Genomic DNA, 23748 nt, shown 5'->3' with positions numbered 1-23748 from the left:
ATCACATATAGATTTTATTGGAAAAAAATATTGGTAAGTGTTTAAAATTTTTTTTCCTTCTTTGAAGATATTCTTTATTGCCCATAATACATTGAAAAGTGAGTAACTAAATCTAGGAGGAGATCTTTAATGGTATAAATTAAAGAGAGTTGATAATGGGACTTTAGACTTCGTGATAAGAGCAGAATCCCAATATGAGTATACTGTTAAAATATAGATTTTTTTAAAGGCATATGAAAAGTCCAAGAGTAATCTGTTAAGACTTTTTCAGTTACTTCTTTTGGAAGTGAAACTTAATTCATTAATCTCTTCTTTAAATAACTAGCCTGCAGCCTAATAACATTGGTACCTATTTTAATTATAAACCCTGAACGCATTTCCTCTTTTAATTACACTTTTTAAATTCCCAACTGAAGCTGGAAAGCTGCAAATTAACTTCGAGAATATAAAATCTGAAATCAGAATCCACTGGGAGATAATTCACCCACACATTTATCTTATGAAAGCTAGTCAATAAAAATGAAGTTTGGAATTTACATGTAAAAAATAGTTTCAGAACTTCTGTTTTTTTTGATTTGGTGAAAACATTGGCCATTGAAAACTCTATGTTGTTTCTCACTCCACCCAACTGGTTTCTCCTTCCTGCACTCTCTCACTGGACTGTAAGCTCCAGGAAACAGATAACTCCATTAGTCTTTTTACCATTCTATCCCTATGCCTGAAGTGGCACCTGTATTCAGTGAACACTTAATAAATATTTTTCAACTAATTAAAGTATAATTTTAATAACAAAATACAAACCATTTAGAATAGAGAAAAGCTGTTGACTGAGAAGCAAGTAAGAAAATACTGCTAATTTAACCCAGGTAAGAAGATGAATTAGTTCATACCACAGAAACTAAAACAAATAGCCTCTTCTGTCTCTCCTCTCCCCTGTGTGTCCATGTGTGTGTGTGTGTGTGTGTGTGTGTGTGTACGCATCCACAGATATACACATATATAGGGATGTATATACATATACATGTATCCTATTGCCTAATGAATGTTCCTCTTAGGATGTTTTGTGGATAGCCTCACACTTACCCTATTACAATAAATTATAATGCTGTAACAGTCATACAGAGTAATAAGCAGGTATGTTTTAAGGAAATATGGTGAAATAATGAACATATTATATGTAAATATAATGCCAACTTATGCAAGTGATTTTCAAGACTAGTAGCTCATTCCCCAGGTTTTTTAAAGTCCTCCAAATTTGAACCCAACCAGCACATGTTGCGTCTGTCAGTCTCACTCCTCACACACCACCTCCCCCAGGCAAACTGACTTGCTGCCTTCTAGTTCCTTTATTGGTGGCCTAGGAGGCTCCAAGCATCTGCCTGAAGCAAGATCACTCAGTGATTCCCAGATCACCGTGAAAACCAAAGCAGAGGAAAATAACAGCTCACTCTGATTTAATTTATGCATTAAATGTCAACTCCAGTATTCATTTTCAAGGATGCTTCAATTATCCAGTTGACAAATACAAATTAAGCAAGCTAGGTAAAACTATCTCCTAAAATCAAAAACAATGAGACAAAATCGAGGGATGTTCACTCCTCACAGAAATCAGAAGAAATTTGAACAGCACATTCTTAACTCTTTGGTATGAAGTATAAAAATCAAAACGATCCAAATAAGATATAAGGAAAGACTATTTTGATTGAGGACATTAACCAGAAATGATAAGATTAGACCCCAAAGTATAACAGGTAGTGGCTGATAAATGTGTCTAATGAGACTGTCCATGGTAACTATGGCAGCATCTCTGAGCCAAAATTCAACTGCAAAGATCTACTCCAAAGCCACGTCTCCTCCCCCAGGACACACTTCCATTCCAGTTAAATGTAGCCTCGTAAAAACCTGATGTTAGTTGTAACTAGGCTTACCAAAGAGGTCTGGAATACCGGAGACTTGTAAACACACTTCTGTGGGAGTATATTCCTACATTTTAGGAATGTAACCTTCAAAGATAAAGAAATGGCTTTGAATCAAATTACAGGTTACCTTCATTCTTGTAGTGGCTTTATAGCCAGCAGGTATTGAGCAAGGCACGTTTTTTCCATAAAAAATCTGGATCATCTCATAAAAGGCTTCAGAAAAGAATCCCAAATCTATAAGGACTTCTATCTATAATGGAAAATACGAGATTTTTAATTAAACAATTTGTTTCACTTATAAAATAAAAATTTTTAGAGAAAAATCATCAAATTCCTGAGATCCAGAATTCCTGCTAAATGTTGGTAATGCATTATGAATTAATGTTTACTAGACAGGAGTGGATGGAGATGCATGAGTTTGTGTGTAGGCTCATTTACATGTGCAATGGACCACGGAGCTAACAAACAACAGCAGGCGGCTGCTCAAAACCACGGACATTTATCAGATGTTGCTTACTTCATCAGAGGAAAACATAAAAATTTGATAGCTGTTGAAAAGTTTCAAAAAATTATTATTTTGTTCCCATTATGAACTATGCTTACAAGAAAAACAAAAACACTCCTGATGTTTTCTAACACTCTGAGAAAAGTCAAACCAAGAGACTACTTCACAATGTATCAACATAGAGACAACGATCAATTTTCTTATCCATAACTGTTGGACACTGTCAATTTTAAAGACATATACTTAACAATATTCATCGATTGATCACTATACATTTCATGTGGCTTATTTTGAATACAATCCAGCAGGAGTATCAAGCAGGAAATTATAGGAAGAAAAGAAAAGTTCCTGTTTCAATTAATTCATTCATTCTACATGTTTACTGAGCATGTCCTATGCACCAAGCCCTCTTGGAGGTTACATTCCATTGGGATGTATATTTAGCTAAATTTAAGTGACACATGAAGATATAAATGGCATGAAAAGGCTTAGAGGATGCTAACAAAAGCTATTTTCTAGATTGTGGTCAGGAAGCAATTCGCAGTGGAGGAGACTTTACAGAGGTGATTTGGGAATGACATTAAGGGACATGAAAATTCTGCTGAGAGGACCTCAACACAAGGGTCAAGGGGCAGGAGCTCAGGGAGGAGGGGAGAAGGGGAGGAGGTGGGTGTGAATGGTGGCCAGGGAGGGTGTCAAGTGGAGCCTGAAGACTAGAGTAAAGATTTTGCATTTTATTCTCTGTGTCATAAGAAGTTCTTGGACGGTTTTGAAAAGGGCAGGGCCCTAACCTGACTTATGTTTGGAAAGCATCTAGTGACTTTGTAGAGAACAGAGAAGGGTAAATGTGGAAGCAGGGGATAAAATACAAAATTGGATTAAGATATAGATATATATATATAACATAAAAAAGAAAAATCAATTTATCCTCAGCATGTCTACCCATTTTACTCTCTGTTTTCCTTTCAGTATTACCTTAGGAATCTCAAGATTGTGTAAATTTGAAAGAAATAAAGAGCAGGTAAGAAGGGGAAATTGGATAAGAAAATAAGACACAAAAATCAGGGTAGTATTTTTAATGGGAAAGAGAATATTACTTGTCTATTGAGTTGCATACTTTGGTTTTTGCCAAGACTCCAAACTCCCCAGTGCTATATAATGTCAAAGTAGGCACTTAGGGAGACATACGAACTCTCTCAGGTTTCTAGATGACCATTTTTCTCATTATGCCTAAGAGGAAACGCTTCCCCATACCTGTGTGTGGTTAGTCTCCTTGGGTCTTGCCTATAAAATTGCTGTACACAGACTGTCTCTGGCTTCAGTGTGTCATATCAATCTGACCCTTTGAAAAAGCAATGGTTTTAATAATGGGCATATATTTTCAGAAGTGACCAACACTGTCAACATAACCAAGCCAGATGGCAAGAACAACTGCTCATAAATCAACCTTTCACTCACACAGACACAGAACCATCAGCACCCTTCCTAGGGACATTTGATGTGTTGAGAGGAATAAATCTATCAAGATCTTGGTGGTTCTAAAGTGCAGCCAGACACGCTGATCACAAGAAGGTCTTGAAGTTTTCCTGGAAAGACACTGGGCCACTTTAGAGACTTAACAGCGTGATCTCTTGCTGTTTGATTTGTCAAAAAATTATCACTGTCTGCTGTTTCCTGACTGATTCTTCTGTCTTCCCACTCACTGATCCCCGTTTATTTCAGAAGGGTCAGGCAAACTCAGCTCACACAGGCTGCCATTTCTTCCTCTCTACAGTCCATCCATTGCCCTTTTTCATTGCTTCTGTCAGAACCCTCGTATGGTTTTTCAATCTTGCTATGCCAGTAAGATCCCACTTTTATCTCACTCTGCTCCCAACACTGTTACTAGATAACAAATGTGATCACGTCACTCTCCTGATCAAAATTCTATAACTAGGCCAGGCAAGGTCTCACGCCTGTAATCCTAGCACTCCGAGAGGCCGAGGCAGGAGGATGGCTTGAATCCAGGAAATTGAGGTTGCAGTAAGATATGATGATGCCACTGCACTCCAGCCTGGATGACAGAGCAAGACTCTGTCTCAAAAAAAAAAAAAAAATTCTATAACTAATCCACCCATCAACCTAAGGCTCCAAAGAATCCATAGTTCTTCATTGGCTTTTGCACTGCTCTAGGACAAAAACAGCTACCAACTGCTAACAATACAATAGAAAATAGTCATCTAACCAAAAATTTTGTTCCAGATTATGCGTTTCGGTGTCCCTCTGGATCTCCTCCTGACAAGTTGTTAATGTTATTGCGACCCTTCCATGCTTCTTGCCTCTTAATGACAGCCCAGAATGCACCTGTTTCCCAATTCTGACTCCTCAATCTCCTCATTTCTCCCATGGCTCAACCTCCACGTTTGGAATTTAAGACTGGGTCCCTGGTATTCCCCATGTCACGGACCTCTGGCATTCTCCTGTTACCTCCTACAACCTCCCACCCAAAACTTCCACTCCAACATAACTGAACCACCCCTGCTCCCTAAACAAGTCACTACTTTCTCACCTCTGTATCTTTCACACTTCTGTCTGCCAGGAATATCCCCTTCCTCCTCTTTCTTGCTCAGTTAGTTATACTCTTTTCAAGTCTAAATCTTATCTACTTGGTGACTAAATCTTACCTACTTGGTGAAACCTCAAGACTCAAAGCCATTTTTCCCTCTTTTGAACTCCTAGAGACTTAGTGGTCGTCACACTCATGTGGAAATAATCAAACGGCAGGTGCATGCACATTGTCTTGGGTGTACGTCCTGTCTCTCTTCCCAGTTTTCACTTCATTATAAGCAAGGGCCGTGGGTTACATAGCTTTGATTCAAGTTACTAACATGGTGCTTTTAAATAGGAGATACTCAATAAATGTTGCTTTAGAGTTAAATCAATAAATATCTACCAAGTACTTTTTAGGTGAGTTTTCACCCAACAATAAAGAGAGTATAGACAACGGGCTCTTGGTAAATGTCTGTAGATTTTAAATTCAATTCAATAATGAAGTGCTGAGTATCAAGTATGTCAACTTATTCTCCAGACACTATAGGGAATTAAAAGATGAATAAGATACAGGTCCCCAACAATTTTTCAATATTGAAGAAAGCACAACTTAAAGAGAGAGAGAGAGAGAGAAAGAGAGAGGTTATATGCAGTTTTTTTCCCAAGTGTTATTGGAATTCAAAATCAAGAGAACTCATAAGAGAGCTCAATAACTCAGAGAGGGTGATCCAGAAATTTTCATGGTCAATAACAAATTATTTATTCCCAGGTTAAAATATACTAATAGTCATCACCAGAATTCCTCTTAGGAATTTCTTTATTTAGAAGTAGAATTGAATGGACTATTTGGGTCTGAAAACATGGGCCCAAGGACAGGGTCTGGATGGGAAGAACAGTTCAAAGAGAAGTCTAATTTTCCCTCATTAGAAAATGGGAGGGATTTGGGGAAGAAAGGTAGATGATATTTCCAAAAAAAGGGAAGAGAAGATTAAGCCAGTGGTGTGCTAGAACCCAATCACTCCCAATGGCAAGAGCTGATTGTGCACATCTTGTCCCAATTCCACCTTTAGTGACACCTACTTGGTAGCTTGAAATCAACCATCATGGGAGTATTTACACCATGGATGGAAATTGCAAATGCTACAAATCTGGGTTTTAGGGGTGTTTAGGGCCAATTGTGAAACATTTACTAGCACATAGTTGAGAGGCCAAGAAATATTTTAAGCTCCAGAATGCCAAATATTCTATTTTAAACTTTGTTTTGCCTCAACTTAAATTTTCCTATCTTCCCAATTTTCAGTAAGGTCCACTATAGAAAGAAAGGCCTTGGGTAAACACATGTGTGTGTTTATGTGTGAATAAATATGTGGGAATCCATGTGTTTGTAAAATACACAATAGGGTTGAATTTTATATTAGAGTTAAGGAGGTGCATAACAGGGAGCAAATTTTCTGAATGTTGAGATGATCCATGTACAAAACAAATTGAACAAAATTGGGAGCATGCAACATGGGTGACCAGGAAAGTGGACAGAGAGAATGAGGTACTTGAGGTTCCCACGCCACATGGTGTTCAAGCCCATTGCACACAAATGAAAGAAACTCAACTGACTTCTGGGATATAGAACTTAACATAATTTAGTGTCTGTCTGGCCTTGTTAATTCAATTGTCTATGCAGTAAAAATACTTGTATACCATGATATCCATAAAGGTCCTTAGGAATAAATTCATATAACTTCAGGAAACTGGCTCATTTGGTCTCCACCAGGAAGCCAATCTCTCAGAAGTGGTGATTTCCAGGCTGACTGGTGTTGGGTAAACCTTGTTTCCATGTGCAGCTGTTCCCCACTTCCCTGTGGCCAAAGCACAAAATGATCTAAACCTTTCTAACTGGCTCTTTCTCTTTATTGTAATGGTGAGTAAGTTATTTTTATACCAGTATAACAATGCATTATTATCAGCTTATTACTATGAGTATTAGAATCAAATTAATGTGTGACAGTATCCTTAATAGTTCACGAATATCAAATGTCTTAAAAGCTTGCAACATACCTTGAGGATTCTTGCTTCTAAATTTCTGACTAGGTCTTGGCAAATTACAGAAACAAAATACTGGTATAATGCAAGGAGTGGCAGAACCTACCAGGAGAAAAACACTTTGTTTTAAAATATATTTTATCAAGGTAATAACCTAATAATCAAATTTAGCCAAACATTAAATGTAAGAAATGTTATTTAAAATATTGATTGATTTTCCAGGCTAGAAGACTGTTTGGTATAAGTGAAATGAACTGCCTAGCATGTGCTTTATAATTTTATCAGAATTTTAAGATGCTATCAGATACTTTACAGTTCCAAGTAGATGCCATTTGGTACCCCAAACCTAGGTTTCACATCTCTTTAAGCATGAAAAAGTGAAAATCCAATTGATTATCTTCCTTGAAAAAATTAAATCAACATAAATACATGAATCACTGTGGCCTATGGAAAAATTTTAGCAAATGAGCAATCAAATGAATGTAAAATTTAAAGTAAAGGAACTCAATCCATGTTCCCTAACTAGCTCCTACTTATTCATTTCAATGTCAGCTGCTATTTGTCTTCAATTAGGATTTTACTACCAGCAAAAAAATATTTGTAACATGCCATTGTGTGTTAGGCACTGACAGATGAGAACAAAATCTAACAAGTCCTTGCCTTCTTATAGCACATATTCTACTGATTAAAATCCAAGTTTAGTCTCTACATAATTTTTTTACTTTTCTAGAATTATTAATAAGCCAAAACTTAATTGTTCTTGAAGTCTTATGAACATATGTGAAGGCTTAGAGACTATCAATATTTCAATTGACCTAGTCACTATCCATCCAGAAAACAAGATGTTGAGGGGACAGTTTGCCCAGACATTGGAACAGCTCCTGATCTCAACTCAAATCTGAAACTCAGTTCCTGCAACTGTATCCTACCATGCCAAAGGAAGATGGAGTATTGGGATCCCCAATAGATTATTTAGCAGTCTATTTCCCATGGTTGCTCTGGGTCCCATAGCAAATTTTATATTCCACACAAATCTCCTTAGCCACTGGGCTTCTTCTGGAGAAGGTTAATGTAATACAAAGTGGAAACTGTTTACTTCTTACAAGTTCAGCTGGGGAATCTCTAGTTGTCAGTCAACTGGCAGCTGCTAATAGCAACAGCTTTTTAAAAGGATTAAGACTGGTCATAAATGATTTCAAACATAATGCCATACATTTTTATACAATTATGCCCTGCAAACATAAAACAATACCTTTTTCTACAATTAATGCAGCACAAAACATTAAGAGTTGGCGATTACCTTTGAGATTATTTTCTTTTCTGTAGTGAGAAATGGAAACACATCATTTTATTGCTGCCAATTACTCAGTTATTCAGAAAAACAATCTCAATTTTTTAAGCTTTAGAGAAAAAAAGTTTTGTTTCTTTTCCAATGCAGTGATATGTATTATATATGAATATGACTAGGCAGCTAAAGGTTACCCAGGGGATAGAACCATTTTCTCAATCCAGAAATGAATCCCTTCAACAATAAGAAAAGCACCATTTTGCTACTTTTTTAATAAACAATTTCTTGCCAAATCTGCCAAGTATTAAAAACATTTATCAACTTCTTCACTTTAACATATGGTTTTATAATTTAACCAATCATATCAGGAGGGCAATAAATATTTCCAGTATGAAGAGAAAGCTGAATTTAAAAGAACAAATGTGCCAAGAGAATTTAAAAATATGGAAAATAAAAGAAAGTATTATGAAAATTATGGAGGAAGGGGAAAGAAGCAGAAAACGAGAAAGAATAGATATTAAGAAGCAAAAATGGCAAAAAAAAAAAAAAGAGAGAGAGAGAGAAATACCAAGCCAAAAAAATAGAGAAAAGAGCATAAATGAAGAAAATAGACAAAATAAGGTAAAATAGGAACATATAAAAGCACTGAAAGTTAGAATAAACTAATTTATTTTTAAAATGCAACCAACTTCAAATTTATGATATATACTGTGATTTCTTTCCTCAAAGGAAAGGAAAGCTATACTTGGACTTTTGGATTTCCTAGGACAGTAAGAAATGTCTGTCTTTTTATCTCAACAGTTAGAATCTGTTGTTCTATGAGATGCACCCTTGATAGAGAAAAGACAAGAGACACGAAGATAAATCTATTGCAATAAAGAAATGATCTCATGGTTTTGGTATTGACATGAAATGGAACAACTTAATGCAGTGAGTTATAAGTGCACTAGAGTCCCATGTTTGACATCAGTGACACACTGATCAATTTCACCAAATATCTTAAATACATATATATATAATAATAGAGTAGAAAGAGAACAAAATCAAATAGACATTGCTTTTGTATCCAAAATGCAAAGAAAGAATATTAATTAATACATTGTATTTGGAAGCCTAGATAAGAATCCTAAATATATGGAGTTTAAAAGTTAAACAAGAATCAACCAAAAAAACATTAACAATATTTGAAAAGTATGAGGTTAGTGGGGTGAAAATACCACAGTGATTAAGACTTGCTGATTTTACAAATTACTTACCAATAGATTTTGCTTAACAAAATGCAGTTCACGTATAACATAATACAGACTTGCAACTACAGAGCAGATATCAGCCCTATATCTATCTGAGAAAAGGTGGATGCCTGGGAGAAGCTGAGTGATTTCATACTGAGCATAGCAACGTTCAGCTTTGGGATGCGGAAGCGTGGTTCTAAGCAAACCCTGAAAATGAAAAAAAGGTGAAATAAAGAGCTATAAATTTCATTTTCAACAATGAAACAAAAAAAATAAGTACATGTATTACTTTCTAAAGTGCTTAGTGCATACCTAGCACGTGCACTCTGTAATAAATGGTACTTATCATTCATATTATCATCATTATAGGTTCCAAGTGCTTTTATCATTCAAGATGGGCTTTTTAAATTCCATGGTAGTTGGATTTTTCCTATTTTTAAAGGAATTATCATTATATTAAATTATCATTTGTTGAGGGTCAATTTTATGTTGAGCACTGCAAAGTAAATCCTTTATAAACATTATCTCATTTAATGTTCATTTAACCCACCATTACAAGGAAGGATTATTATCTCACAATTGATATAATTGAGGCTTAAACAATTAACTTATCTGAGGTCACACAGCTGACAATGGCAGAAAGAAGAATCAAAGACACATCTATTTAACTCAAAAATCTATGTTCTTTCCACTATACCAAGCTATAATTCTAAATCAGACAGAGGTAATTCCAAATTTATAACTCATTAAAGGAAAACATGATTGTATAAGTTGACTAATATTTCTTGGGTAATTTATATGACCAACATTGTACTAGCTATTGGGGCAACAACATGAATGGACAAAACCAAATTTTACATTCAGGCATGCTCCATTTGTTATCTTAGTAATTAACATTTCATGATGACAAATACATTATAAACTTATTTTAATGTATATATCAGGAAAGAATTTCAATCAGATTTCTTATTAAGATTATGAAGCATCCTACTCTAAACTACTATGCAGTTGTTGAAATTTTTAATTTCACAAATTTGCTTTAAAATCATAAAAAGAATTAATAGGCTATTAAAATAAATCCCACCAGCTAATTTTGATGTTAGGTATGGTATGATAGAGAAATTCTGTCCATGTTATACAAAAAGTTAAAAATTTTTGTTTTTTATTAGTTTTTTATTTTTTTATTTTTTATTTCAGAATATTAGGAAGGTACAAATGTTTTGGTTACATGGATTGATTTTGTACCACTTGAATCAAAGTTATAAGTATGCCTGTCACCCTGATAGTGTACATTATACCCATTAGGTATAATTTCACCCATCCTCTCCTGCCCCCTCCCACCTGCTTGATTTCCATTGAGTTTTACTTCCATCTACTTTACTTCCAACTACACCTAAGTGCTGATCGGTTAGTTCCAATTTAATAGTGAGTACATGTAGTGTTTGTTTTTCCATTCTTGTAATACTTAACTAAGAAGAATGGGCTCCAATTCCATCCAGATTTCTGCAAAGTGTAATAATTCATTATTTTATGGCTGAGTAGTACTCCATGGTATACATATACCACATTTTATTAATCCACTCATGAATTGATGGGCACCTGGGTTAATTCCACATCTTTGCAGTTGTGAATTTTGCTACAGTAAACATTCTAGTGCAAGTATCTTTTTGATAAAATGACTTTTTTTCTTCTGGGTAAATACCCAGTAGTGGGATTGCTGAATCAAATTGTAGGTCTACTTTTACTTCTTTGAGGAATCTCCATACTGTTTTCCATAGAGGTTCTACTAGTTTGCAATGCATAAGTGTTCCTTTCTTCCCACATTCACACCAGCATCTATCGTTTTTGGACTTTTTAATAAAAGCTATTCTAACTGGGGTTGCATGATATCTATTGTGATTTTGATTTGCATTTCTCTGATGACTAGTGATGTTGAGCATTTTTTCATATGTCTATTGGCCATTTGTCTATCTTCTTTTGAAAACCTTCTGTTCAAGTCATTTGCTCACTTTTTAATGGGGTTGTCTGATTTTTTTCTCACTGATTTGCTTGAGTTCTTTGTAGATTCTGATTATTAGCCTTTTATGTAGAGAATATGAATATTTTCTCTCATTCTGTAGGTTGTCTATGTGCTCTGTCGATCGTTTCCTTGGATGGGCAGAAGCTTTTTGATTTCATCAAGTCCCATTTATTTATTTTTGTCATTGCTGTGATTGCCCTTGGGGTCTTCTTCATAAATTCTTTGCATAGGCTGATATCTAGAAGAGTTTTTCCAACATTTTCTTCTAGAATTCTTACAGTTTCATGTCTTAGATTTACTGTTATCCATCTTGAATTAATTTTAGTGAGTGATGAGAGATATGGCTTCTGTTTCAATCTTCTACATGTGGATCCAATTTTTCCAGCATCATTTATTGAATAGGGATTCTTTTCCCCAGTTTATATTGCTATCTAATCTGTCAAAGATCAGATGGCAATATGTGGATGGTTTTATATCTGGGTTCTCTGTTCTGTTCCATTGGTCTATGGCTCTATTTTTGTGCCAGTATCATGCTGTTTTGGTTACTATAGCCTTGTAGGATAGTTTAAAGTATGGTAAAGTGATACCTCCAGATTTGTTCTTATTAGGTAAGGTTGCATTGGATTTTCAGGGTCTTTTTTGGTTCCATAAAAGCACAGAGCTATTTTTTCTAAATCTGCAAAAAAATATGATGTTGGTATTTTGATGGGAATTGCATTGAATCTGTAAATCACTTTGGGTAGTCATGAAAATTTTAACAATATTGATTCTACCAATCCATGAGCATATGTTTTTCCATTTGTTTACATCATCTGCAATTTCCTTCCTCAGTGATTCATAGTTCTCTTTATAGAGATCTTTCACTTCCTAGGTTAAATATATTCCTAGATATTTTATTTTCTTTGTAGCTATTGTGAAAGATATTGAGTCTGATTTGATTCTCAACATGACTGTTGTGGATGTATAGGAATGCTACTGATTTGTGTACATTGATTTTGTAACCTGAGACTTTTCTGAATTTTCTTATCAATTCCAAGAGTCTCTTGGCAGAATCTTTGGGGTTTTCTAGATATAAGATCATATCATCAGCAAAGAGTGATAGTTTAACCTCCCCTTTTCCCGTTAGGATACACTTAATTTCCTTTACTTGCCTGGTTGCTCTGGCTAGGACTTCCAGCATTATGTCAAATAGAAGTGGTGACAGTGGGCATACTTGTCTTGTTCCAGTTCTGAGTGGGAATGCTTTCAACTTTTCCCCATTCCATATGATGTTGGCTGTGGGTTTTTCCTATATGGTTTTTATAATTTTGAGATATGTTCTACATACGCATACTTTGTTAAGAGTTTTTATCATAATGCCAAATTTTGTTGAATGCTTTTACTGCATCTATTGAGATGATCATATGATTTTTGGTTTTGCTTCTTTTTATGTGGTAAATCACATTTGTGGATTTACATATATTGAACCGTCCTTGCACTCCTGGCATGAAGCCCACTTGGTCATGGTGGATTATTTTTTTGTGTGCTGCTGAATTCAGATTGCTAGAATTTTATTGAGGATTTTGCATATATTCATAAGGGATATTGGTCTATAGTTTATTTTTTTGTTGTGTCCTTCCGAGCTTTGGTATTAAACAAATACTGCCTTCATAGAATGAGTTGGGGAGCATTCCTTCTTTCTTGATGTTGTGAAATAATTTCTACATTATGGGTACCAATTCTTCTTTGTAGGTCTGATAAAATACAGCTGTGAAACCACCTGCTCCGGGACTAGTTTTGTTAGAAGATTTTTTATTTCTGCTTCAATTTCATTGCTCCTAATTCATCTGTTCAGGAGTTCTATTTCTTTCTGATTGAGTCTTGGGAGCCTCTGTGTTTCCATGAATTTGTCCATTTCCGCAACACTTTTGAGTTTATATGCATAGAGATTTTTATAATATTCACAGATATTTTGTTTCTGTGGTATCAGTTGTAATATCTCTTTTTTCATTTCTGATTGAGCTTATATGGGTCCTTTTTTTCCTAATTCTGGTTAAAACTAGCTAGAGGTCTATCAATTTTGTTTATCTTTTCAAAGAACCAACCTTTTATTTCTTACTGAGACACTGTGGTAGCTGGTATCTCTGGTCAGCCACCTTGCCTTGCTCTCCTCTAAATATTGTTTAAAATCACATCTTTCATAAAACATAAACAGCATTATTGTCAAGAACAAGGAGAATCAGAAAGTAAAGAATGCAATGTAAGGAGGCAGAGTCAAATTGCCTCTTCCACCTCTTCCCTTTGAAGCACAGGCAAGAGGGGTATAGAACATAAGTAAATTGAAAGTCTGGCCTTCAATTAAAAGAAGCCTTTCCCAAAGAACTTTACTATTTATATTTCATAAGCTATCAGACTCCTCTGATACACAGAACAAGGGTGTCCATTCTTCAAAGTAAGTAGAACTTTAAGCAGACTGCAAAGGCCCCTGGCTATATCTCAGAATCTCAAAATGTCTTGTATCTCAGATAAAAGCTCCTTTCTTCTTCAGTGAAGTCAAACCAAAATTCTGAGAACTGTAAACATGCCTTTTCTGTAGTCTTCAACATATTTTTCACCTTCATTACAAGATATATTTTATATGATGTAACCAAGCAAAACTTAATTTAGAGCTAACATAACCTAAGGCAACCATTTGGAGTCAAACAGACGGGCTTCACATTGGTTACTAGCATCATGATCTTACTAATGACAGGAGACTCAGTTTCTCCACCTGTAAAACTTCTGTAGTCCACAGGAGAAAACTAACTCTGCTGAATATTAAAGGTAAAGGTGCCACAGAGGGGTTCAGCCAGCCAAAGAAAGATGGGTTTGTGATATTTAACCAAGGTTCATGCTATTTTCCTACCTGTGAGTTTTATGAATATGACAAACTACTGTACTTTTTTTTTTTTTTACTGATTGAATGTCTACTCTAGAAAAACATACATAAAGTTACCTGAAAGAGTAATGCAGACAAAATGCAACAGTTGGTTCTTTTTTTAACATTCGATGTCTGAATAAATCTAAATAAGTATAAAAAAACTTATTAGCAATTTTCCAAAAATATTTTGATATAAATGTATCTTTAGCACATATCTAGAATTTTAAAAATACAAGAAAAAAATATATAAGAAAATATAAAAAAGAAAATAAAAAAAATCTATCTATAATCCTTCCACCTAAACATGATTACTAATACAGCAACAATTCCTTCTATATTTTTCTATGTGTAGTTATACACACATAGAAACACATACACACACAAATATTAAGACTATAATTATGTAATACATACTATTTTATAAACAGATTTGTCATTCACAGACATAATGAACTATATCATAATTTAAAAGAATTTTAATATTTTATCATATGAATGTAGCATAATATAAAAATATTAATCTCCATTTTGGTTTTTTCCAGTGCTGAGGTAAACATTGTCATACCTACATTTTCAAGCACTTATCCTGTCAGTTCCACTGGATAAGTCCCGAAAAGTGGAATTTTTTGGTAAAAGGAGGTATAAAATTAAAGCTTTTGATGAGTGTGGTTAAGTAATTCCCCCAAAAGACTGAAGCAATGTATGTTCTCTCCAGCTGTATATTATGGAGCTGTTCACAACATTAAGTAACTCCACCAAACATTAATGTCTCTCCATTTACTACTGTCTTATTTTATGTCCCTTAGAAGAGTTTGAGTTTTCTTTACATGGGTCTTAAAATTCACATTTGCAACTTTAAGCCACATTACCTCCTCCTAAGTCTTACTTAGATAAAGCCGGTCAGCTTCACTATGTTAATAGCAATGCCTATCTGAGTTCAGTTTCTCTGGGTGGATATTCAAGTGTGGTATGTATCAGTGGGGAGAAGTTTCCTCTACTCATGGAGTCCAGGAAAACAGCCAAAGCCCTTGCAGAATCACATCTCCTGTGGAAGTCAGACTTCCAGTTGGGCAACCAGGACATGACTTTCTGTTCATTGAGAATCAATAGGTAATAACTCCAGAGGCTCGGAGAAGCTGAGATGCCCTTTAGCAGGAATGTAATAGCTGTTCCTTTCCAAGCTGTGAACCTTCCTTGGCTTTTATATTCCCCACCTCCAAGCTCTACTAAGTCATAAACCCAGATATGTTTGGGGAGAATGTGTGCGTCTAAGGATGAGTTCCATCTCAGGAGTGCAAAAAATCAAACTTGACAGAGGTTTAAATCTGTGATGTTTAATCCTTTCAAACTGGTACTTTCTTAACAGCCCAAAGACACTAATTTTCTGAAAATAATGTGATTACTAGCCAGGAAGAGTTAAATTTTTTTTAATTTGCTCTACAGCTCAAAATACTACCCAGGTTTTCACTCACCACTCCCTATAGGTAAGCTAAAGAAGTAACTGGAGAGGTGAAGGAAACCTGTGCCTCTACTCCTGCCATACCTTATAATTTCTCATGTTAATTAAATATTTAAGGTATTTGTGAGTGCTAGCTGTGTATAAGCCATTGTTATAGACATTATACATAAGTTATGTGTGGTAGGTGCAATAATGCCCCCCAAAGATATCCATGTCCTAATCCCTAGCACCTATGAATGTGTGACCTTACAAGGCAAAAAAGACTTTGTAGGTGTGATTAAATTAAGGACTTTGAGATAGGGAAGATTATCCTGGATTATGACAATGGTCCTTATAAGAGAAAGGCAGGAGGGTCAGAGTCAGAGAAGGAGATGTGAGGATGGAAGCACAGGGAAGAAAGAGAGAGAGAAAGAAAGACACTAGGCTGTTGGTCTTGAAGACAGAAGATGGTGCCATGAGCCAAAGCCTGCAGGAGGCCTCTGAAAGCTGGCAAAGACAAGGAAATGGATTCCTCCCTAGAGCTTCCAGAGGAAGCACAGCACGGCTGACACTGATTTTAGGCTTTCTGAGACAATATATTTATGTTGTTTAAGCCACTAAGTTTGTGGTAGTTTTTTACAGCAGCAATATGACACGAATACAGTATGTGTTGCAGACCAAACTGTATCCCCTCAAAATTCATATGTTGAAGTCTTAACCCTCAGTAACCTCAGAATGTGACTATACTTGGAGATAGGTTCTTCAAAGAGATAATTAAGTTAAAATGAGGTCATGGGGTGGTCACTAATCCTATTTGATTGATGTTCTTGTAAGAAGAGGAGATTAGGACATTGACATGCTCAAACAGAAGACCAGGTGAGGGCACAGTGAGAAGACAGCCATCCACAGGTCAAGGTGAGAGGCCTCAGTAAAAAATAAACCCCTTGATCTTGGACTTCTAGCCTCCAGAATCATGAGATAACAAATTTCTCTTGTTTAGGCCACCCAGTCTGTGGTACATTGTTCTAGCTGTGCCAGCAAACTGATACAATATGTCATGTAATTCTTACCACCTTGGCTTACAGATGAGGACCCTGAGGCTCAGAGAGAACACGGTCCTTGCCAAGGGGCATGAGTTACTAGGATGCTCTTGAACTAGGCCCAAGTCAGCTACCTCCACACTATTATTCTTGCTCCCATACTAACTGTTCCTTCACTCATTTGCTCATTTAACAAGTAGTTATTGAACTTTAATTCCAGGTCAGGCACTTGGCTTCCATCAGAGAATATAGCAAACACCTGTGCCTGTGTGATGCTCATATTTTGGGGAGTGGAAGGTGTTACCTGATGGTCATAAACAATAAACATCACAAATAAGCAAACTGCTCAACCCCGTATGATAAGAACATGACTGCCCAAGATCCAGTGTGCAAGAGGCATGACACTCTCCAGGGCACAGGTGGGCACCCACAAAGGAAGCTGTTAGCTATGACGCAGATCATGCCGTCCTCACACTCACTGTGCTATCTTTGCTGATATGACTGCTCCTTGCAAACACCCCCAAATGCCAACTTTTAACAGAAACTCCTCACTGTAGTCTTTGAAACCTGGAGGTGAAGAGCTGTTGGTGGCATTGGTGAGTGACGTGCCAAACTCTTTCCATGTGTGTAGAACATCTGGTTTTCTGAATATGTCATCAAGAGCTTGACACCAACACTTAAAAGCAGCCCTAAAACGGAAACAGAGCATCAGGCAGTGCGCTTTCTGAGACCTCGTAGTAAAACTATCTTCCAGAAGGGGAAGCAAATACACTGCAGAAACATGTCGAGTGACATATCAGAGAATAAATCTATCCAGTCATTGTTCATAACAGTTTCTCTCAGATAGCATCTGATGAATAAAATGGAGCAATGTAGTATTACTGAAGAACTAAAATTTATGAAGGACAATTTTTTTTCACAATAATTAAAAATTTTTTCAAACAAACAAGTTTGCCCTTGTTCTACTGACTCTTAAAAATCTACCTTTTCTTTTCTGCGAAGACGAGAAGACTTCCAAGAATATGCAGTTCCTGAACTTTAAGACTTCTTTGATTGCTGGCTTGAAGAACATCTATATTTTTCGTCAAATAAAAAGAGCAAATGTCAGTTCCTGGAAAAGTATTTTCCTTATATTTGCAAGAATATTTTAAACTGCATTATTCCTTAACTGTGTAGATTGTAATAAGCCAAATTCAAGCTAATAGTGCCTTCAAATGTCATGCAATGTATACACGCAGACAGCAAGCAAACGGTGCTCTGTTTGAACACAGAGCTGTGAGAGATTGGATCTAACAGGTAGTAACAAAGAGGCTTCATGGAGAAAGTTGGATAAAAGTCAGGCAAGGAGAGATCATGGAGAAGAGAAGCTCAGAAAAGGCATGTGAGGGGGACAAAGGATGGGTATACGTGAACACTGGGTATGACTGCTGCAGGGTTTTCTGGAGAGGGTGAACCGGGACTATGAAGAGGGAGGTAGTGGTCTGACGCTGGAGTCCTCTGAATGCCACGCGGAGAAATGTGAACATTATCCCATAGCAGATGGGGAGGCTCAAAGAGTTTGTTTTTTAGCAGAGGCGTGACAAGATCACAGAATATACCCGAGTTTACCTGAATGGAGAAAACATATCTTTAATATCACGTGAATTTTTTGTTGTTGTTGTTTTTCTAATAAATGCATGGGTTCGGGAATGTGTAGCAAAAAATCCCAACTGACATGGCAGTGGTTTCTAATGAGGGCAATACTGTCTCCTAGGGGGTATTTTAGAAATCTGAGGAAGGGTTTGATTAGTTGTCACAGTGGGGCATCTCCTGGTAATTCATAAGTTAAGACCAAAGATACTAGATGGCCTGCAAGACACAGAAACTTCCTCCACAGTGAAGGAAAAGAAGAGAAACCTGTTTATAACTAACTGAGTCTAACATCTAACTTCATTTTACACATAAAAAGGGCATTTTTGCATGATTTCTAAGTGCCCTGAATTTTCCAGAAATGCAACCACTGCAGTACTTTGTTTTGTTCAGAATTTTACCAAGATTTATTTGCCATTTTAAAAAATCATGGCCAACTAAACATATATATAGAAAAAATTAGCCGGGCATGGTGGTGCATGCCTGTAGTCCCAGCTACTCGGGAGGCTGAGGCAGTAGGATCACTTAACCCCAGGAGTTTGAGGTTGCTGTGAGCTAGGCTGACGCCATGGCACTCACTCTAGCCCGGGCAACAGAGTGAGACTCTGTCTCAACAAAAAAAAATAAAAAATAAAAAAAAAATAAAAAATCATGTCATGAAACTTAACAATGCTGACAGCACTTGGGTCACCAATGCAACACACCCATATCGGTCTGCATTTGTAGCTGTCACATTCATGGTGATTCTACATCCTAAATATAAACATCTGACTACTTCTTTATACCTTCTAATGCTTGAGCCTTTATACACCAACACACAGATTCTTTCATTATAAAGTGATTTTGTTTCATTTTTCCTCCATTTTATATTTTGGCTTTGTAATGACTTTTTTCAAAATAATATGTATAAGAAGAATATATTAAGTCTAACTTTTATTTCACGAAGTAAAGAGGAAATTAGAAAATGGGACATTGGATCTATAATACGGGTTGAGAATACAATGCTGAATTTGTAGAAAAGCCAAATCAAGGGAAAAGACAAGGAAAATGGAATCAGCTGGGACCAAAGCAAACAGGCATCATCCCCACCCCCACAGGGGTTCACAGTTCCAGTTAAAGAGGGATAGACAAAGGGCAGCGTAGACTCTCACAGTGGTGACAGCCAGAATAGGAGAGAGCTTATCAAAGGGGTGGGAAGCATCTTCTGTCTCCAGCTGTTCTGTCACTGCCTACAAGTGTGTGATGAATAGACTATAGTTCAAGCTCTCGCATCCTACCTTTAAAGGTAACATTTCAGGACCAGATGCAATCTCAGCATTAATGAGGAAGATCATATTGAAAACATAATGGACCAGTCTTACCAATAGTTTGGTGAAAAGAAGAAATCACGAGTCCAAGTTGTGAATAGGGAAGTTTGCTCTTCTCCACTGAGCTAAAAACTCTGAAGTGCTCCTGAGAAAGGTCAGGGGGTATGGACATATGCATCTCTTCTGTCCCCAGGCAAAATTCCACCTTTCCAGAAGTGAATTTGGAATTGGTTATTCCTCCTTTCTCTCCTAAATTCATGAAGAAAATAATAAAAAAGAAATTTAAAATGAAGAAAGATGGGAAGTTGGTGGGGAGGAAAAAGGTAGAGGAAATGGAAAGGGAAATGGAAAGGAAAGAAAATGGAAATGGAAAAAGGAAAGGAAATGGAAAGATTCTGTATATAGCTGCAACTTATTTGTAGTTTGAGGGACACGATTTCCTTAAACTTAACAACTGGGATTGTTTCTGAAGATCCCAGGTAGTATAGATATCCGTGCTATTTCACAGAGCACTACGGAGGAGCAGTCAGCCAGAAAGCAAATGTTGAGATGATGCTTTGCTTCTCTGGGACTGGTGAGTTTGCCTTTTTTAAATAGCTTCCAACAGTAAGATGCTGGTTTACCTCTGGGGCAGAAACCTCTGGGATAGAAGCAATACAGAGGTAGTTCTGGCCTGAGACAGAAAAAAAATGGGAAAGAGCCTGTCTCTTTATAAGATCAGAGAACACACAGGGAACAAAAGAAAAAATATCTTAGGGGAAGTACATGGTCAAAAGAAGCAGAAAAAGAACTAATATGGATTTTGAAGTCTGCGGCCAGAGGACTAGGGATATTGAGAATACTGAGAATATTTTGGTACCAGCTGCAATTCAGAGTGAGTTGGTGTAAACCCTTCTTAGGAACTGTATTTCATTTTTTTTTTATTCATGCCCTTATCCATTGTTAATGTATGGAGTAACTGAAAGAGGTGAACAGGATGTGGAGAGCTAATTTTATATAATGTCAGTATACAGACAATACAACCAAAAACTATGGATACATATCATAGAAAGTGGTTTTTTTTGGGGGGGGGTGAGGGGGATGGCAACAACAATAACAAATAAATAAATGAATAAAACTCTGCCAGTGGTCATTAAAAAAAATGGTCAAATTTCTAAAAGATCAGTTCAGTGGAAATTAGTATCTTAATTAGGCAGAAGTTGAAATCTATTTTAATAACTTTATAATTATTTTAGGTCTATTATCTAAGTGTATTCTTATTATTCTGATAAATTTGAATAGCAAGTGCCATAAATATAAATTAGGATTTAAAAAATTTTTAAATAACCTAAGTATAGATATTTCGGGATGTTTCCCAGCCTAAATTTGAATGTATCCTCTTTCTGTAAGGGTACCACTTAACCACTCAAAGCCCTGCTTTGGTTAAGTTCACAAACTGATAATGTTGAAAAGGAAGAAAATAAACAAATGTAACAAATAAATGTAATACAACAAGATCTCTAAGATCAAAATCTATGGTATTAATAAGAAATTTTGTTGGTTCTTATTTGTAAATGTTTCCATTCCTTTGACACTGACAAAGGAGTATTTTGGTAAAAGGCTCTGGTTAATCCAGTATGACTCAATCCTTCTACTTATGAAAGTAAAAAAAGACCACAGTACCATACCTGCAAAGAAAACTGTATGAATATAAATGTACAGAATCAAAAAATTAATGAATATTGTTTTCATATCTACTGTACTCAAGGGATTTTGTTTTCATATCTACTGCACTCAAAGGATTTTGCTAGTTTTACAGAAGGCATAAAAGTAGGTTAGTGAGAAAGTGCCCTGGTTGGAGTAAAGTGCCAGAGAGAAGAGGAAAGAGAGTGGAAGACATCAGGGAGTGTGTACGTAAGTGGGGATCGCAGATGGTGAGGGCAGAATGTGGACCATTGCGGGGCGGTAACCCCACATGAATAAAGACTCAGGGATATAGAACAAGCATTTTACCTTGTGTCTGTGCAAGAAATAACAAAAGCAACTTTCTGCTGTGCCGCGTTGATCTGTTATGATATTTGGATTTTTCCAGAGTCTCTCTAAAACATCTCAAGGTGTCCGACACGTCCACGGGCACGCAGACGAGCTGTTTGGCTCGGTGGTACTCTGAAAGGAAAGGGAAGAAGGACGTTGGGGATGAAATGCGGCATCAAGCCAAGCTAGTAGCAAGTGAGTTTTTAATTCAGAGAATTTCTTGGTCCCAATCTAAAGCTGCTAAATTCAAAGCCCCCAGATCTGCAGCAGGTGTTTCAACATTCGGATCAATTTTTTTTTTTTTAACTTTTGGTATGTTTGAAAGTTCCTTTAAAAAAAAAAAAACTTAGAAAACTTTTGATTCTTATGAAATGCAAATAACTTCAGATCTTGCCAATTTTCCTTATGAAGCCTCCAACTTTTTCTTTTGCTGATCATAAAAAATGAAATAATCTACTCCTTTTCAGCAGCCTCTTCAAAGCAAAGGTGTCTTGGGAAAGAGAAGAAAGGAGGAAACAAAGAAGCTTGGAGATAGGCAACTGCTCTCTGAAGGGAAGGAAAAGACAGGTTCCTAACAGTGGAGGGTGCAGAGGAAAGGAAGGGGGGCCTGTGAGTGGGTATGGAACTGACCGACTGTCCTGAAAAGTGCCTGGAAAGGGGAGATGGTGGGAGAGAGTTGCTATGAGGTCTCTGGAGAGTGAGTGATGGTCCCGGGAAGGAGGCTGCAGATTTGCTGCATACCCTATGAAAAACGGGCCCAAGAAAGAGGAGAATCACAGCTTGCAGGATTGAAAAACAAAAGAATTTATTCCTTCAACAAGTTGAACCAGTGGAATGCACTCTTTAAAATCTAAGGCCTCAGTAATATAGCAACTTACAAGGTAATGAAGCTGTAAGAGGTTAAAAGCCATGACCTTGTCCTCAGGAAGTTCACAATCTAGCTTAAGAAATGGGATACTCCAACACTGGAGTAGTAGAGTCACATTTGCAGGGAATTTCTGGTCACACGCTGAAATGAGGGAAAGATGGAAGAAAGAGATCAGTATAGACAGGAAAGGGTGAATAAGAAAGACTTTGTGAAAGAGAAAATATGCCAGCTGTGTCTTAGAGGATAGGAAAAATTGATGAGGAAGAAAGAGGCAAGGGGCTTTAGATAAGTAAAATAAGGATGGGAGTAGCTAAAATTTATTTAGGACTTTCACTATGTCAGGAACTATTCTAAATAACTTACTGTGATTGTCTCATTGAAACCTCAAAACAACCATAAGAGGTATGCACCATTGTTATCCTGTTCCTCATTTCACACATGAGAAAAATAAGTCTTCCCTTAGGGCCCAGAACTAGTTTGTGCAAGCAGAGGTACAGAAGCAGTAGTAAGGGTGGCGAGTTCAGGGAATAGGGAGACGAGGTGGCCAGTCCTGGAGAACAAAGAGAGTTTGCCAGAGTCCTGAGCCTCACCGAGTAACTGGGCTTCATCCTCTTTAATGGGGAGCCCAGGAAGGGTTTTGACAGAAAGACTCCATCAAAAAGAGGCAGGACTCCAACAGAAGGATATTTTAGGAAGAGTTTGCCAACAGTTGTATTCCCAGCAGACTGCCATGGAAAGAGGCTGGCAGCTGGGACTGTTGGGCCACAACAACATGGATACTCTGCGATTCAACTAGACTAATGTTGGTAGCCATGGAAATGAGGAGGGACCACAGGGAACATTCCCATGTTAGAAGTGACAGGAATGGTTAATTGGCTATCTGGTAAAAAAGAAAGGGCCAGTGACTTGCTATCCATCTCACTGAAAAGAAAAAAAAAAAGCAATCCAAGATTCCCTCAAGACCCCCACTCCACTCCTCCAGCACCTGTGCCCGACTGCACCTCCCAGGCCATCACTCCAGCAA

General features: G+C 36.8%; 1 protein-coding gene across 1 annotated transcript in view; it reads right to left on the bottom strand.

Moving 5' to 3' along the window:
- CFAP54 (cilia and flagella associated protein 54) overlaps positions 1-23748 on the bottom strand; it is a 282672-nt gene that overhangs the window by 118265 nt on the left and 140659 nt on the right. Inside the window, exons 40-47 of the mRNA XM_069491252.1 lie at positions 21836-21988; positions 19898-20092; positions 17892-17979; positions 17387-17596; positions 14505-14571; positions 9535-9717; positions 7006-7092; positions 2047-2169 (exon numbers count right to left, since the gene is read on the bottom strand). Coding sequence (XP_069347353.1) covers positions 2047-2169; positions 7006-7092; positions 9535-9717; positions 14505-14571; positions 17387-17596; positions 17892-17979; positions 19898-20092; positions 21836-21988 — 1106 coding nt within the window. The remainder of the gene's footprint in view (positions 1-2046; positions 2170-7005; positions 7093-9534; positions 9718-14504; positions 14572-17386; positions 17597-17891; positions 17980-19897; positions 20093-21835; positions 21989-23748) is intronic.

This window comes from Eulemur rufifrons, chromosome 16, assembly GCF_041146395.1.
Source record: "Eulemur rufifrons isolate Redbay chromosome 16, OSU_ERuf_1, whole genome shotgun sequence".
NCBI classification, from domain to species: Eukaryota; Metazoa; Chordata; class Mammalia; order Primates; family Lemuridae; genus Eulemur; species Eulemur rufifrons.
Note: the sequence above shows the minus strand (reverse complement) of the source record. Positions and strands in the feature narration are given on the sequence as shown.